The following is a 13,569-nucleotide window of genomic DNA, read 5'->3' on the forward strand; positions in this document are numbered from 1 at the left end:
CCCAGGAGCAACTTCTCTCAACCACCCAGGAGCAACTTCTCCCAACCATTCTCACTTGCAGGAACAACATGTCCCAACCTTTCAGGAACAACATCTCCCAACCTTCCATTGACAACATCTTCCAACCTTCCAGGAACAACTTCTCCCAATCATCCAGGAACAACTTCTCCTAACTATCCAGGAGCAACTTCTCCCAAACATCCAGCAACATATCCCAACCATCCAGGAGCAAACATCTCCCAACCATCCAGGAACAATGTCTCCCAACCACCCAGGAGCAACATCTCCCAACCAACCAGAGGCAACATCTTCCAACCACCCAAAAGCAACTTTTCCCAACCACCCAGAAGCAACTTCTCCCAACAATCCAGCAGCAACTTCTTCCAAACATTCAAAAACCTCTCTCAACCATCCAGGAGCAACGTCTCCCAACCATTCAAGAGCAACGTTTCCCTATCACCAAGGAGCAATGTCTCCAAACCATCCAGGAGCGACATCTCCCAACCACCCAGAAGCAACGTCTCCCAACCACCCAGGAGCAACGTCTCCCAACCACCCAGGAGCAACGTCTCCCAACCATCTACAACATTTCTCAACCGTCCAGGAGCAACATCTCCCAAACATCCAGGAGCAACATCTCCCACCGACCCAGCAACATCTCTCAACCATCCAGGAGCAACGTCTCCCAACCACCCAGGAGCAACTTCTCCAAACCACCCCGGAGCAACTTCTCCCAACCACTCAGGAGCAACTTCTCCCAACCTCTCAGGAGCAACTTCTCCCAACCATTCTCACTTGCAGGAACAACATGTCCCAACCTTCCAGGAACAACTTCTCCCAACCATCCAGGAACAACTTCTCCTAAGCATCCAGGCACAACTTCTCCAACCATCCAGGAGCAAACATCTCCCAACCATCCAAGAGCAATGTCTCCCAACCATCCAGGAGCAACGTCTCCCAACCACCCAGAAGCAACTTCTCCCAACCATTCTCACTTGCAGGAACAACATGTCCCAACCTTCCAGGAACAACTTCTCCCAACCATCCAGGAACAACTTCTCCTAAGCATCCAGGCACAACTTCTCCAACCATCCAGGAGCAAACATCTCCCAACCATCCAGGAACAATGTCTCCCAACCACCCAGGAGCAACATCTCCCAACCAACCAGAGGCAACATCTTCCAACCACCCAAAAGCAACTTTTCCCAACCATCCAGGAGCAACTTCTTCCAACAATCCAGCAGCAACGTCTTCCAAACATTCAGCAACATCTCTCAACCATCCAGGAGCAACGTCTCCCAACCATTCAAGAGCAACGTCTCCCTATTACCAAGGAGCAATGTCTCCCAACCATCCAGGAGCAACGTCTCCCAACCATCCAGAAGCAACATCTCCAAACCACCCCGGAGCAACTTCTCCCAACCACCCAGGAGCAACTTTTCCCAACCATTCTCACTTGCAGGAACAACATGTCCCAACCTTTCAGGAACAACATCTCCCAACCTTCCATCAACAACATCTCCCAATCACCCAGGAGCAATGTCTCCCAACCACCCAGGAAAAACTTCTCCCAATCATCCAGGAGCAACATCTCCCAATCGTCCAGGAGCAACGTTTCTCAACTATCCAGGAGCAACTTCTCCCAACCCCCCAGGAGCAATTTCTCCCAACCCTCCAGGAGCAACTTTCCCCAACCACCCAGAAACAACTTCTCCCAACCAGCCAGGAGCAACTTCTCCCAATCGTCCAGGAGCAACTTCTCCCAACCACCCAGGAGCAACGTCTCCAAACCACCCAGGAGCAACTTCTCCAAACCACCCAGGAGCAACGTCTCCCAACCACCCAGGAAAAACTTCTCCCAACCATCCAGGAGCAACGTTTCCCAACTATCCAGAAGCAACTTCTCCCAACCCCCCTGGAGCAACTTCTCCCAACCCTCCAGGAGCAACTTTCCCCAACCATCCAGAAGCAACTTCTTCCAACCATCCAGGAGCAACTTCTTCCAACCATCCAGGAGCAGCTACTCCCAACCATTCTCACTTGCAGGAACAACATGTCCCAACCTTTCAGGAACAACATCTCCCAACCTTCCATTGACAACATCTTCCAACCTTCCAGGAACAACTTCTCCCAATCATCCAGGAACAACTTCTCATAACTATCCAGGAGCAACTTCTCCCAAACATCCAGCAACATCTCCCAACCATCCAGGAGCAAACATCTCCCAACCATCCAGGAACAATGTCTCCCAACCACCCAGGAGCAACATCTCCCAACCAACCAGGAGCAACATCTTCCAACCACCCAAAAGCAACTTTTCCCAACCATCCAGGAGCAACTTCTTCCAACAATCCAGCAGCAACTTCTTCCAAACATTCAAAAACCTCTCTCAACAATCCAGGAGCAACGTCTCCCAACCATTCAAGAGCAACGTCTCCCTATCACCAAGGAGCAATGTCTCCAAACCATCCAGGAGCGACATCTCCCAACCACCCAGAAGCAACGTCTCCCAACCACCCAGGAGCAACGTCTCCCAACCACCCAGGAGCAACGTCTCCCAACCACCCAGGAGCAACGTCTCCCAACCATCTACAACATTTCTCAACCGTCCAGGAGCAATATCTCCCAAACATCCAGGAGCAACATCTCCCACCCACCCAGCAACATCTCTCAACCATCCAGGAGCAACGTCTCCCAACCACCCAGGAGCAACTTCTCCAAACCACCCCGGAGCAACTTCTCCCAACCACTCAGGAGCAACTTCTCCCAACCACTCAGGAGCAACTTCTCCCAACCATTCTCACTTGCAGGAACAACTTCTCCCAACCATCCAGGAACAACTTCTCCTAAGCATCCAGGCACAACTTCTCCAACCATCCAGGAGCAAACATCTCCCAACCATCCAAGAGCAATGTCTCCCAACCATCCAGGAGCAATGTCTCCCAACCACCCAGAAGCAACTTCTCCCAACCATCCAGGAGCAACTTCTGCCAACCTTCCAGCAGCAACTTATTCTAAACATTCAGCAACATCTCTCAACCATCCAGGAGCAACGTCTCCCAACCATCCAGGAGCAACGTCTCCCAACCATCCAGGAGCAATGTCTCCCAACCACCCAGGAGCAACGTCTCCCAACCACCCAGGAGTAACGTCTCCCAACCGCCCAGGAGAACGTCTCCCAACCACCCAGGAGCAACGTCTCCCAACCATCTAGCAGCATCTCTCAACCATCCAGGAGCAACGTCTCCCACCCACCCAGCAACATCTCTCAACCATCCAGGAGCAACGTCTCGCAACCACCCAGGAGCAAATTCTCCAAACCACCCAGGAGCAACTTCTCCAAACCACCCAGGAGCAACTTCTCTCAACCACCCAGGAGCAACTTCTCCCAACCATTCTCACTTGCAGGAACAACATGTCCCAACCTTTCAGGAACAACATCTCCCAACCTTCCATTGACAACATCTTCCAACCTTCCAGGAACAACTTCTCCCAATCATCCAGGAACAACTTCTCCTAACTATCCAGGAGCAACTTCTCCCAAACATCCAGCAACATCTCCCAACCATCCAGGAGCAAACATCTCCCAACCATCCAGGAACAATGTCTCCCAACCACCCAGGAGCAACATCTCCCAACCAACCAGGAGCAACATCTTCCAACCACCCAAAAGCAACTTTTCCCAACCATCCAGGAGCAACTTCTTCCAACAATCCAGCAGCAACTTCTTCCAAACATTCAAAAACCTCTCTCAACAATCCAGGAGCAACGTCTCCCAACCATTCAAGAGCAACGTCTCCCTATCACCAAGGAGCAATGTCTCCAAACCATCCAGGAGCGACATCTCCCAACCACCCAGAAGCAACGTCTCCCAACCACCCAGGAGCAACGTCTCCCAACCACCCAGGAGCAACGTCTCCCAACCACCCAGGAGCAACGTCTCCCAACCATCTACAACATTTCTCAACCGTCCAGGAGCAATATCTCCCAAACATCCAGGAGCAACATCTCCCACCCACCCAGCAACATCTCTCAACCATCCAGGAGCAACGTCTCCCAACCACCCAGGAGCAACTTCTCCAAACCACCCCGGAGCAACTTCTCCCAACCACTCAGGAGCAACTTCTCCCAACCACTCAGGAGCAACTTCTCCCAACCATTCTCACTTGCAGGAACAACTTCTCCCAACCATCCAGGAACAACTTCTCCTAAGCATCCAGGCACAACTTCTCCAACCATCCAGGAGCAAACATCTCCCAACCATCCAAGAGCAATGTCTCCCAACCATCCAGGAGCAATGTCTCCCAACCACCCAGAAGCAACTTCTCCCAACCATCCAGGAGCAACTTCTGCCAACCTTCCAGCAGCAACTTATTCTAAACATTCAGCAACATCTCTCAACCATCCAGGAGCAACGTCTCCCAACCATCCAGGAGCAACGTCTCCCAACCATCCAGGAGCAATGTCTCCCAACCACCCAGGAGCAACGTCTCCCAACCACCCAGGAGTAACGTCTCCCAACCGCCCAGGAGAACGTCTCCCAACCACCCAGGAGCAACGTCTCCCAACCATCTAGCAGCATCTCTCAACCATCCAGGAGCAACGTCTCCCACCCACCCAGCAACATCTCTCAACCATCCAGGAGCAACGTCTCGCAACCACCCAGGAGCAAATTCTCCAAACCACCCAGGAGCAACTTCTCCAAACCACCCAGGAGCAACTTCTCTCAACCACCCAGGAGCAACTTCTCCCAACCATTCTCACTTGCAGGAACAACATGTCCCAACCTTTCAGGAACAACATCTCCCAACCTTCCATTGACAACATCTTCCAACCTTCCAGGAACAACTTCTCCCAATCATCCAGGAACAACTTCTCCTAACTATCCAGGAGCAACTTCTCCCAAACATCCAGCAACATCTCCCAACCATCCAGGAGCAAACATCTCCCAACCATCCAGGAACAATGTCTCCCAACCACCCAGGAGCAACATCTCCCAACCAACCAGGAGCAACATCTTCCAACCACCCAAAAGCAACTTTTCCCAACCACCCAGGAGCAACTTCTTCCAACAATCCAGCAGCAACGTCTTCCAAACATTCAGCAACATCTCTCAACCATCCAGGAGCAACGTCTCCCAACCATTCAAGAGCAACGTCTCCCTATTACCAAGGAGCAATGTCTCCCAACCATCCAGGAGCAAAGTCTCCCAACCATCCAGGAGCAACTTCTCCAAACCACCCCGGAGCAACTTCTCCCAACCACCCAGGAGCAACTTTTCCCAACCATTCTCACTTGCAGGAACAACATGTCCCAACCTTTCAGGAACAACATCTCCCAACCTTCCATCAACAACATCTCCCAACCTTCCAGGAACAACTTCTCCCAACCATCCAGGAACAACTTCTCCTAAGCATCCAGGTACAACTTCTCCAACCATCCAGGAGCAACTTCTCCTAACTATCCAGGAGCAACTTCTCCCAAACATCCAGCAACATGTCCCAGCCATCCAGGAGCAAACATCTCCCAACCATCCAGGAGCAATGTCTGCCAACCACCCAGGAGCAACATCTCCTAACCATCCAGGAGCAATGTCTCCCAACCACCCAGGAGCAACGTCTCCCAACCACCCAGGAGTAACGTCTCCCAACCGCCCAGGAGAACGTCTCCCAACCACCCAGGAGCAACGTCTCCCAACCATCTAGCAGCATCTCTCAACCATCCAGGAGCAACGTCTCCCACCCACCCAGCAACATCTCTCAACCATCCAGGAGCAACGTCTCGCAACCACCCAGGAGCAAATTCTCCAAACCACCCAGGAGCAACTTCTCCAAACCACCCAGGAGCAACTTCTCTCAACCACCCAGGAGCAACTTCTCCCAACCATTCTCACTTGCAGGAACAACATGTCCCAACCTTTCAGGAACAACATCTCCCAACCTTTCATTGACAACATCTTCCAACCTTCCAGGAACAACTTCTCCCAATCATCCAGGAACAACTTCTCCTAACTATCCAGGAGCAACTTCTCCCAAACATCCAGCAACATCTCCCAACCATCCAGGAGCAAACATCTCCCAACCATCCAGGAACAATGTCTCCCAACCACCCAGGAGCAACATCTCCCAACCAACCAGGAGCAACATCTTCCAACCACCCAAAAGCAACTTTTCCCAACCATCCAGGAGCAACTTCTTCCAACAATCCAGCAGCAACGTCTTCCAAACATTCAGCAACATCTCTCAACCATCCAGGAGCAACGTCTCCCAACCATTCAAGAGCAACGTCTCCCTATTACCAAGGAGCAATGTCTCCCAACCATCCAGGAGCAAAGTCTCCCAACCATCCAGGAGCAACTTCTCCAAACCACCCCGGAGCAACTTCTCCCAACCACCCAGGAGCAACTTTTCCCAACCATTCTCACTTGCAGGAACAACATGTCCCAACCTTTCAGGAACAACATCTCCCAACCTTCCATCAACAACATCTCCCAACCTTCCAGGAACAACTTCTCCCAACCATCCAGGAACAACTTCTCCTAAGCATCCAGGTACAACTTCTCCAACCATCCAGGAGCAACTTCTCCTAACTATCCAGGAGCAACTTCTCCCAAACATCCAGCAACATCTCCCAACCATCCAGGAGCAAACATCTCTCAACCATCCAGGAGCAATGTCTGCCAACCACCCAGGAGCAACATCTCCCAACCACCTAGGAGCAACATCTCCCAACCAAACAGGAGCAACATCTTCCAACCACCCAAAAGCAACTTTTCCCAACCATCCAGGAGCAACTTCTCCCAACAATCCAGCAGCAACTTCTTCCAAACATTCAGCAACATCTCTCAACCATCCAGGAGCAACGTCTTCCAACCACTCAAGAGCAACGTCTCCTTATCCCCAAGGAGCAATGTCTCCCAACCATCCAGGAGCAACGTCTCCAAACCATCCAGGAGCAACGTCTCCCAACCACCCAGAAGCAACGTCTCCCAACCACCTAGGAGCAACGTCTCCCAACCAATCAGGAGCAACGTCTCCCAACCAACGAGGAGCAACGTCTCCCAACTACCCAGGAACAACTTCTCCCAACCATCTAGCAACATCTCTCAACCATCCAGGAGCAACGTCTCCCAACCATCCAGGAGCAACATCTCCCACCCACCCAGCAACATCTCTCAACCATCCAGGAGCAACTTCTCCAAACCACCCCGGAGCAACTTTTCCCAACCATTCTCACTTGCAGGAACAACATCTCCCAACCTTCCATCAACAACATCTCCCAACCTTCCAGGAAAAACTTCTCCCAACCATCCAGTAACAACTTATCCTAAGCATCCAGGCACAACTTCTCCAACTATCCAGGAGCAACTTCTCCTAACTATCCAGGAGCAACTTCTCCCAACCATCCAGGAGCAACGTCTCCCAACCATTCAAGAGCAACGTCTCCCTATCACCAAGGAGCAACATCTTTCAACTAGCCAGGAGAAACGTCTTCCAACCATCCAGGAGCAACATCTTCCAACCACCCAGGATCAACTTCTCCCAACCATCCAGGAGCAACTTCTCCCAACCATCCAGGAGCAACTTCTCCCAACCATCCAGGAGCAACTTCTCTCAACCATCCAGGAGGAACTTCTTCCAACCATCTAGAAGCAACTTCCCCCAACCATCCAGGAGCAACTACTCCCAACCATCTGGCAACATCTCCCAACCATCCAGGAACAACTTCTCCCAACCATCCAGGAACAACTTCTCCCAACCATCCAGGAACAACTTCTCCCAACCATCCAGGAACAACTTCTCCCAACCACCCAGGAGCAACTTCTCCCAACCAGCCAGGAGCAACTTCTCCCAACCACCCAGGAGCAACGTCTCCCAACCACCCAGGAGCAACATCTTCCAACCACCCAAAAGCAACTTTTCCCAACCATCCAGGAGCAACGTCTCCCAACCATTCAAGAGCAACGTCTCCCTATCACCAAGGAGCAACATCTTCCAACTAGCTAGGAGCAACATCTTCCAACCACCCAGGATCAACTTCTCCCAACCACCCAGGAGCAACTTCTCCCAACCATCCAGGAGCAACTTCTCCCAACCATCCAGGAGCAACTTCTCCCAACCATCCAGGAGCAACTTCTCCCAACCATCCAGGAGCAACTTCTCCCAACCATCCAGGAGCAACTTCTCCCAACCATCCAGGAGGAACTTCTTCCAACCATCCAGGAGCAACTTCTTCCAACCATCTAGAAGCAACTTCCCCCAAACATCCAGGAGCAACTACTCCCAACCATCTGGCAACATCTCCCAACCATCCAGGAACAACTCCCAACCATCCAGGAACAACTTCTCCCAACCATCCAGGAACAACGTCTCCCAACCACCCAGGAACAACTTCTCCCAACCAGCCAGGAGCAACGTCTCCAAACCACCCAGGAGCAACATCTCCAAACCACCCAGGAACAACGTCTCCCAACCATCCAGGAGCAACGTCTCCCAACCATTCAAGAGCAACGTCTGCCTATCACCAAGGAGCAACATCTTCCAACTAGCCAGGAGCAACGTCTTCCAACCATCCAGGAGCAACATCTTCCAACCACCCAGGATCAACTTCTCCCAACCATCCAGGAGCAACTTCTCCCAACCATCCAGGAGCAACTTCTCCCAACCATCCAGGAGCAACTTCTCTCAACCATCCAGGAGGAATTTCTTCCAACCATCTAGAAGCAACTTCCCCCTACCATCCAGGAGCAACTACTCCCAACCATCTGGCAACATCTCCCAACCATCCAGGAACAACTTCTCCCAACCATCCAGGAACAACTTCTCCCAACCATCCAGGAACAACTTCTCCCAACCATCCAGGAACAACTTCTCCCAACCACCCTGGAGCAACTTCTCCTAACCAGCCAGGAGCAACTTCTCCCAACCATTCAAGAGCAAGGTCTGCCTATCACCAAGGAGCAACATCTTCCAACTAGCCAGGAGCAACGTCTTCCAACCATCCAGGAGCAACATCTTCCAACCACCCAGGATCAACTTCTCCCAACCATCCAGGAGCAACTTCTCCCAACCATCCAGGAGCAACTTCTCCCAACCATCCAGGAGCAACTTCTCTCAACCATCCAGGAGGAACTTCTTCCAACCATCTAGAAGCAACTTCCCCCAACCATCCAGGAGCAACTACTCCCAACCATCTGGCAACATCTCCCAACCATCCAGGAACAACTTCTCCCAACCATCCAGGAACAACTTCTCCCAACCATCCAGAAACAACTTCTCCCAACCACCCAGGAGCAACTTCTCCTAACCAGCCAGGAGCAACTTCTCCCAACCACCCAGAGCAACGTCTCCCAACCACCCAGGAGCAACATCTTCCAACCACCCAAAAGCAACTTTTCCCAACCATCCAGGAGCAACGTCTCCCAACCATTCAAGAGCAACGTCTCCCTATCACCAAGGAGCAACATCTTCCAACTAGCTAGGAGCAACATCTTCCAACCACCCAGGATCAACTTCTCCCAACCATCCAGGAGCAACTTCTCCCAACCAGCCAGGAGCAACTTCTCCCAACCACCCAGGAGCAACGTCTCCCAACCACCCAGGAGCAACATCTTCCAACCACCCAAAAGCAACTTTTCCCAACCATCCAGGAGCAACGTCTCCCAACCATTCAAGAGCAACGTCTCCCTATCACCAAGGAGCAACATCTTCCAACTAGCTAGGAGCAACATCTTCCAACCACCCAGGATCAACTTCTCCCAACCACCCAGGAGCAACTTCTCCCAACCATCCAGGAGCAACTTCTCCCAACCATCCAGGAGCAACTTCTCCCAACCATCCAGGAGCAACTTCTCCCAACCATCCAGGAGCAACTTCTCCCAACCATCCAGGAGCAACTTCTCCCAACCATCCAGGAGGAACTTCTTCCAACCATCCAGGAGCAACTTCTTCCAACCATCTAGAAGCAACTTCCCCCAAACATCCAGGAGCAACTACTCCCAACCATCTGGCAACATCTCCCAACCATCCAGGAACAACTCCCAACCATCCAGGAACAACTTCTCCCAACCATCCAGGAACAACGTCTCCCAACCACCCAGGAACAACTTCTCCCAACCAGCCAGGAGCAACGTCTCCAAACCACCCAGGAGCAACATCTCCAAACCACCCAGGAACAACGTCTCCCAACCATCCAGGAGCAACGTCTCCCAACCATTCAAGAGCAACGTCTGCCTATCACCAAGGAGCAACATCTTCCAACTAGCCAGGAGCAACGTCTTCCAACCATCCAGGAGCAACATCTTCCAACCACCCAGGATCAACTTCTCCCAACCATCCAGGAGCAACTTCTCCCAACCATCCAGGAGCAACTTCTCCCAACCATCCAGGAGCAACTTCTCTCAACCATCCAGGAGGAATTTCTTCCAACCATCTAGAAGCAACTTCCCCCAACCATCCAGGAGCAACTACTCCCAACCATCTGGCAACATCTCCCAACCATCCAGGAACAACTTCTCCCAACCATCCAGGAACAACTTCTCCCAACCATCCAGGAACAACTTCTCCCAACCATCCACGAACAACTTCTCCCAACCACCCTGGAGCAACTTCTCCTAACCAGCCAGGAGCAACTTCTCCCAACCATTCAAGAGCAACGTCTGCCTATCACCAAGGAGCAACATCTTCCAACTAGCCAGGAGCAACGTCTTCCAACCATCCAGGAGCAACATCTTCCAACCACCCAGGATCAACTTCTCCCAACCATCCAGGAGCAACTTCTCCCAACCATCCAGGAGCAACTTCTCCCAACCATCCAGGAGCAACTTCTCTCAACCATCCAGGAGGAACTTCTTCCAACCATCTAGAAGCAACTACCCCCAACCATCCAGGAGCAACTACTCCCAACCATCTGGCAACATCTCCCAACCATCCAGGAACAACTTCTCCCAACCATCCAGGAACAACTTCTCCCAACCATCCAGAAACAACTTCTCCCAACCACCCAGGAGCAACTTCTCCTAACCAGCCAGGAGCAACTTCTCCCAACCACCCAGAGCAACGTCTCCCAACCACCCAGGAGCAACATCTTCCAACCACCCAAAAGCAACTTTTCCCAACCATCCAGGAGCAACGTCTCCCAACCATTCAAGAGCAACGTCTCCCTATCACCAAGGAGCAACATCTTCCAACTAGCTAGGAGCAACATCTTCCAACCACCCAGGATCAACTTCTCCCAACCATCCAGGAGCAACTTCTCCCAACCATCCAGGAGCAACTTCTCCCAACCATCCAGGAGCAACTTCTCTCAACCATCCAGGAGCAACTTCTTCCAACCATCCAGGAGCAACTTCTTCCAACCATCTAGAAGCAACTTCCCCCAAACATCCAGGAGCAACTACTCCCAACCATCTGGCAACATCTCCCAACCATCCAGGAGCAACTTCTCCCAACCATCCAGGAACAACTTCTCCCAACCATCCAGGAACAACTTCTCCCAACCATCCAGGAACAACTTCTCCCAACCACCCAGGAACAACTTCTCCCAACCAGCCAGGAGCAACGTCTCCAAACCACCCAGGAGCAACTTCTCCAAACCACCCAGGAGCAACGTCTCCCAACCACCCAGGAGCAACGTCTCCCAACCACCCAGGAGCAACGTCTCCCAACCACCCAGGAGCAACGTCTCCCAACCACCCAGGAGCAACGTCTTCTAACCAATCAGGAGCAATGTCTCCCAACCATCCAGGAGCAACATCTCCCAATTGTCCAGGAGCAACGTTTCCCAACTATCCAGGAGCAACTTCTCCCAAACCCCAGGAGCAACTTCTCCCAACCCTCCAGGAGCAACTTTCCCCTACCATCCAGGAGCAACTTCTTCCAACCATCCAGGAGCAGCTACTCCCAACCATTTGGCAACATCATTTAACCATCAAGGAGCAACTTCTCCCAACCATCCAGCAACATCTCTCAATCATCCAGCAGCATCGTCTCCCAACCATCCAAGAACTTCTCCCAACCATCTGGCAACATCTCCCAACCTTCCATCAACAACATCTCCCAACCTTCCAGGAACAACGTCTCCCAACCATTTAGGAACAACTTCTCCCAACCATCCAGGAACAACTTCTTCCAACCATCCAGGAACAACTTCTCCCAACCATCCAGGAGCAACTTTTCCTAACTATCCAGAAGCAACTTCTACCAAATATCCAGCAACATCTCTCAACCATCCAGAAACAAGCGTCTCCCAACCACTCAGGAGCAACGTCTCTCAACCACCTAGGAGCAACATCTTCCAACCACCCAGAAGCAACTTTTCCCAACCACCCAGGAGCAACTTCTCCCAACAATCCAGCAGCAACTTCTTCCAAACATTCAGCAACATCTCTCAACCATTCAAGAGCAACGTCTCCCAACCATTCAAGAGCAACGTCTCCCTATCACCAAGGAGCAATGTCTCCCAACCATCCAGGGGCAATGTCTCCAAACCATCCAGGAGCAACATCTCCCAACCACCCAGAAGCAACGTCTACCAACCACCCAGGAGCAACGTCTCCCAACCACCCAGGAGCAACGTCTCCCAACCAACCAGGAGCAACGTCTCCCAACCTTCTAGCAACATTTCTCAACCATCCAGGAGCAACGTTTCCCAACCACCCAGGAGCAACTTCTCCAAACCACCCCGGAGCAACTTCTCCCAACCACTCAGGAGCAACTTCTCCCAACCGTTCTCAGTTGCAGGAACAACATGTCCCAACCTTTCAGGAACAACATCTCCCAACCTTCCATTAACAACATCTCCCAACCTTCCAGGAACAACTTCTCCCAACCAACCAGGAACAACTTCTCCTAAGCATCCAGGCACAACTTCTCCAACCATCCAGGAGCCAACATTTTCCAACCATCCAGGAGCAATGTCTCCCAACCACCCAGGAGCAACGTCTCCCAACCACCCAGGAGCAACATCTTCCAACCACCAAGAAGCAACTTCTCCCAACCATCCAGGAGCACTTTCTGCCAACCTTCCAGCAGCAACTTATTCTAAACATTCAGCAACATCTCTCAACCATTCAGGAGCAAATGTCTCTCAACCATCCAGGAGCAAATATCTCTCAACCATCCAGAAGCAAATGTCTCTCAACCATTCAGGAGGAAATGTCTCTCAACCATCCAGGAGCAAATGTCTCTCATCCATCCAGGAGCAACATCTCCCACCCATCCAAGAGCAACATCTCCCAACCATCCAAGAGCAACGTCTCCCTACCACCCAGGAGCAAAGTCTCCCAATCACCCAGGAGCAACTTACCCCAACCGTCTATGAACAACTGAACAACTTCTCCCAAACATCTATGGAGAACTTCTCCCTACCATCCATGAACAACCTCTCCCAACCACCGGGGAACAACTTCTCCCAACCATCCAGGAGCAACCTCTCTCAACCATCCAGAAGCAACTTCTCCTATCTATCCTGGAGCAACCTCTCCCAAACATCCAGCAACAGCTCTCAACCATCCAGGAGCACACGTCTCCCAACCATCCAGGAGCAATGTCTCCCAACCATCCAGGAGTA

General features: G+C 51.8%; 1 protein-coding gene across 1 annotated transcript; it reads left to right on the forward strand.

The window, feature by feature from the left end:
• Positions 1-1,126: 1,126 nt before the first annotated feature.
• On the forward strand, positions 1,127-10,864 carry LOC136578077 (mucin-2-like). Its single transcript, XM_066577986.1, has 10 exons — positions 1,127-1,776; positions 1,943-3,145; positions 3,236-4,507; positions 4,598-5,617; positions 5,727-6,983; positions 7,118-7,603; positions 8,175-8,767; positions 9,006-9,196; positions 9,962-10,389; positions 10,621-10,864. The coding sequence occupies exons 1-10, from the start codon at positions 1,127-1,129 to the stop codon at positions 10,862-10,864; spliced, it is 7,344 nt and encodes a 2,447-aa protein (XP_066434083.1).
• Positions 10,865-13,569: the final 2,705 nt, after the last annotated feature.

Source organism: Eleutherodactylus coqui, chromosome 8 (assembly GCF_035609145.1).
Source record: "Eleutherodactylus coqui strain aEleCoq1 chromosome 8, aEleCoq1.hap1, whole genome shotgun sequence".
Classification (NCBI taxonomy): Eukaryota; Metazoa; Chordata; class Amphibia; order Anura; family Eleutherodactylidae; genus Eleutherodactylus; species Eleutherodactylus coqui.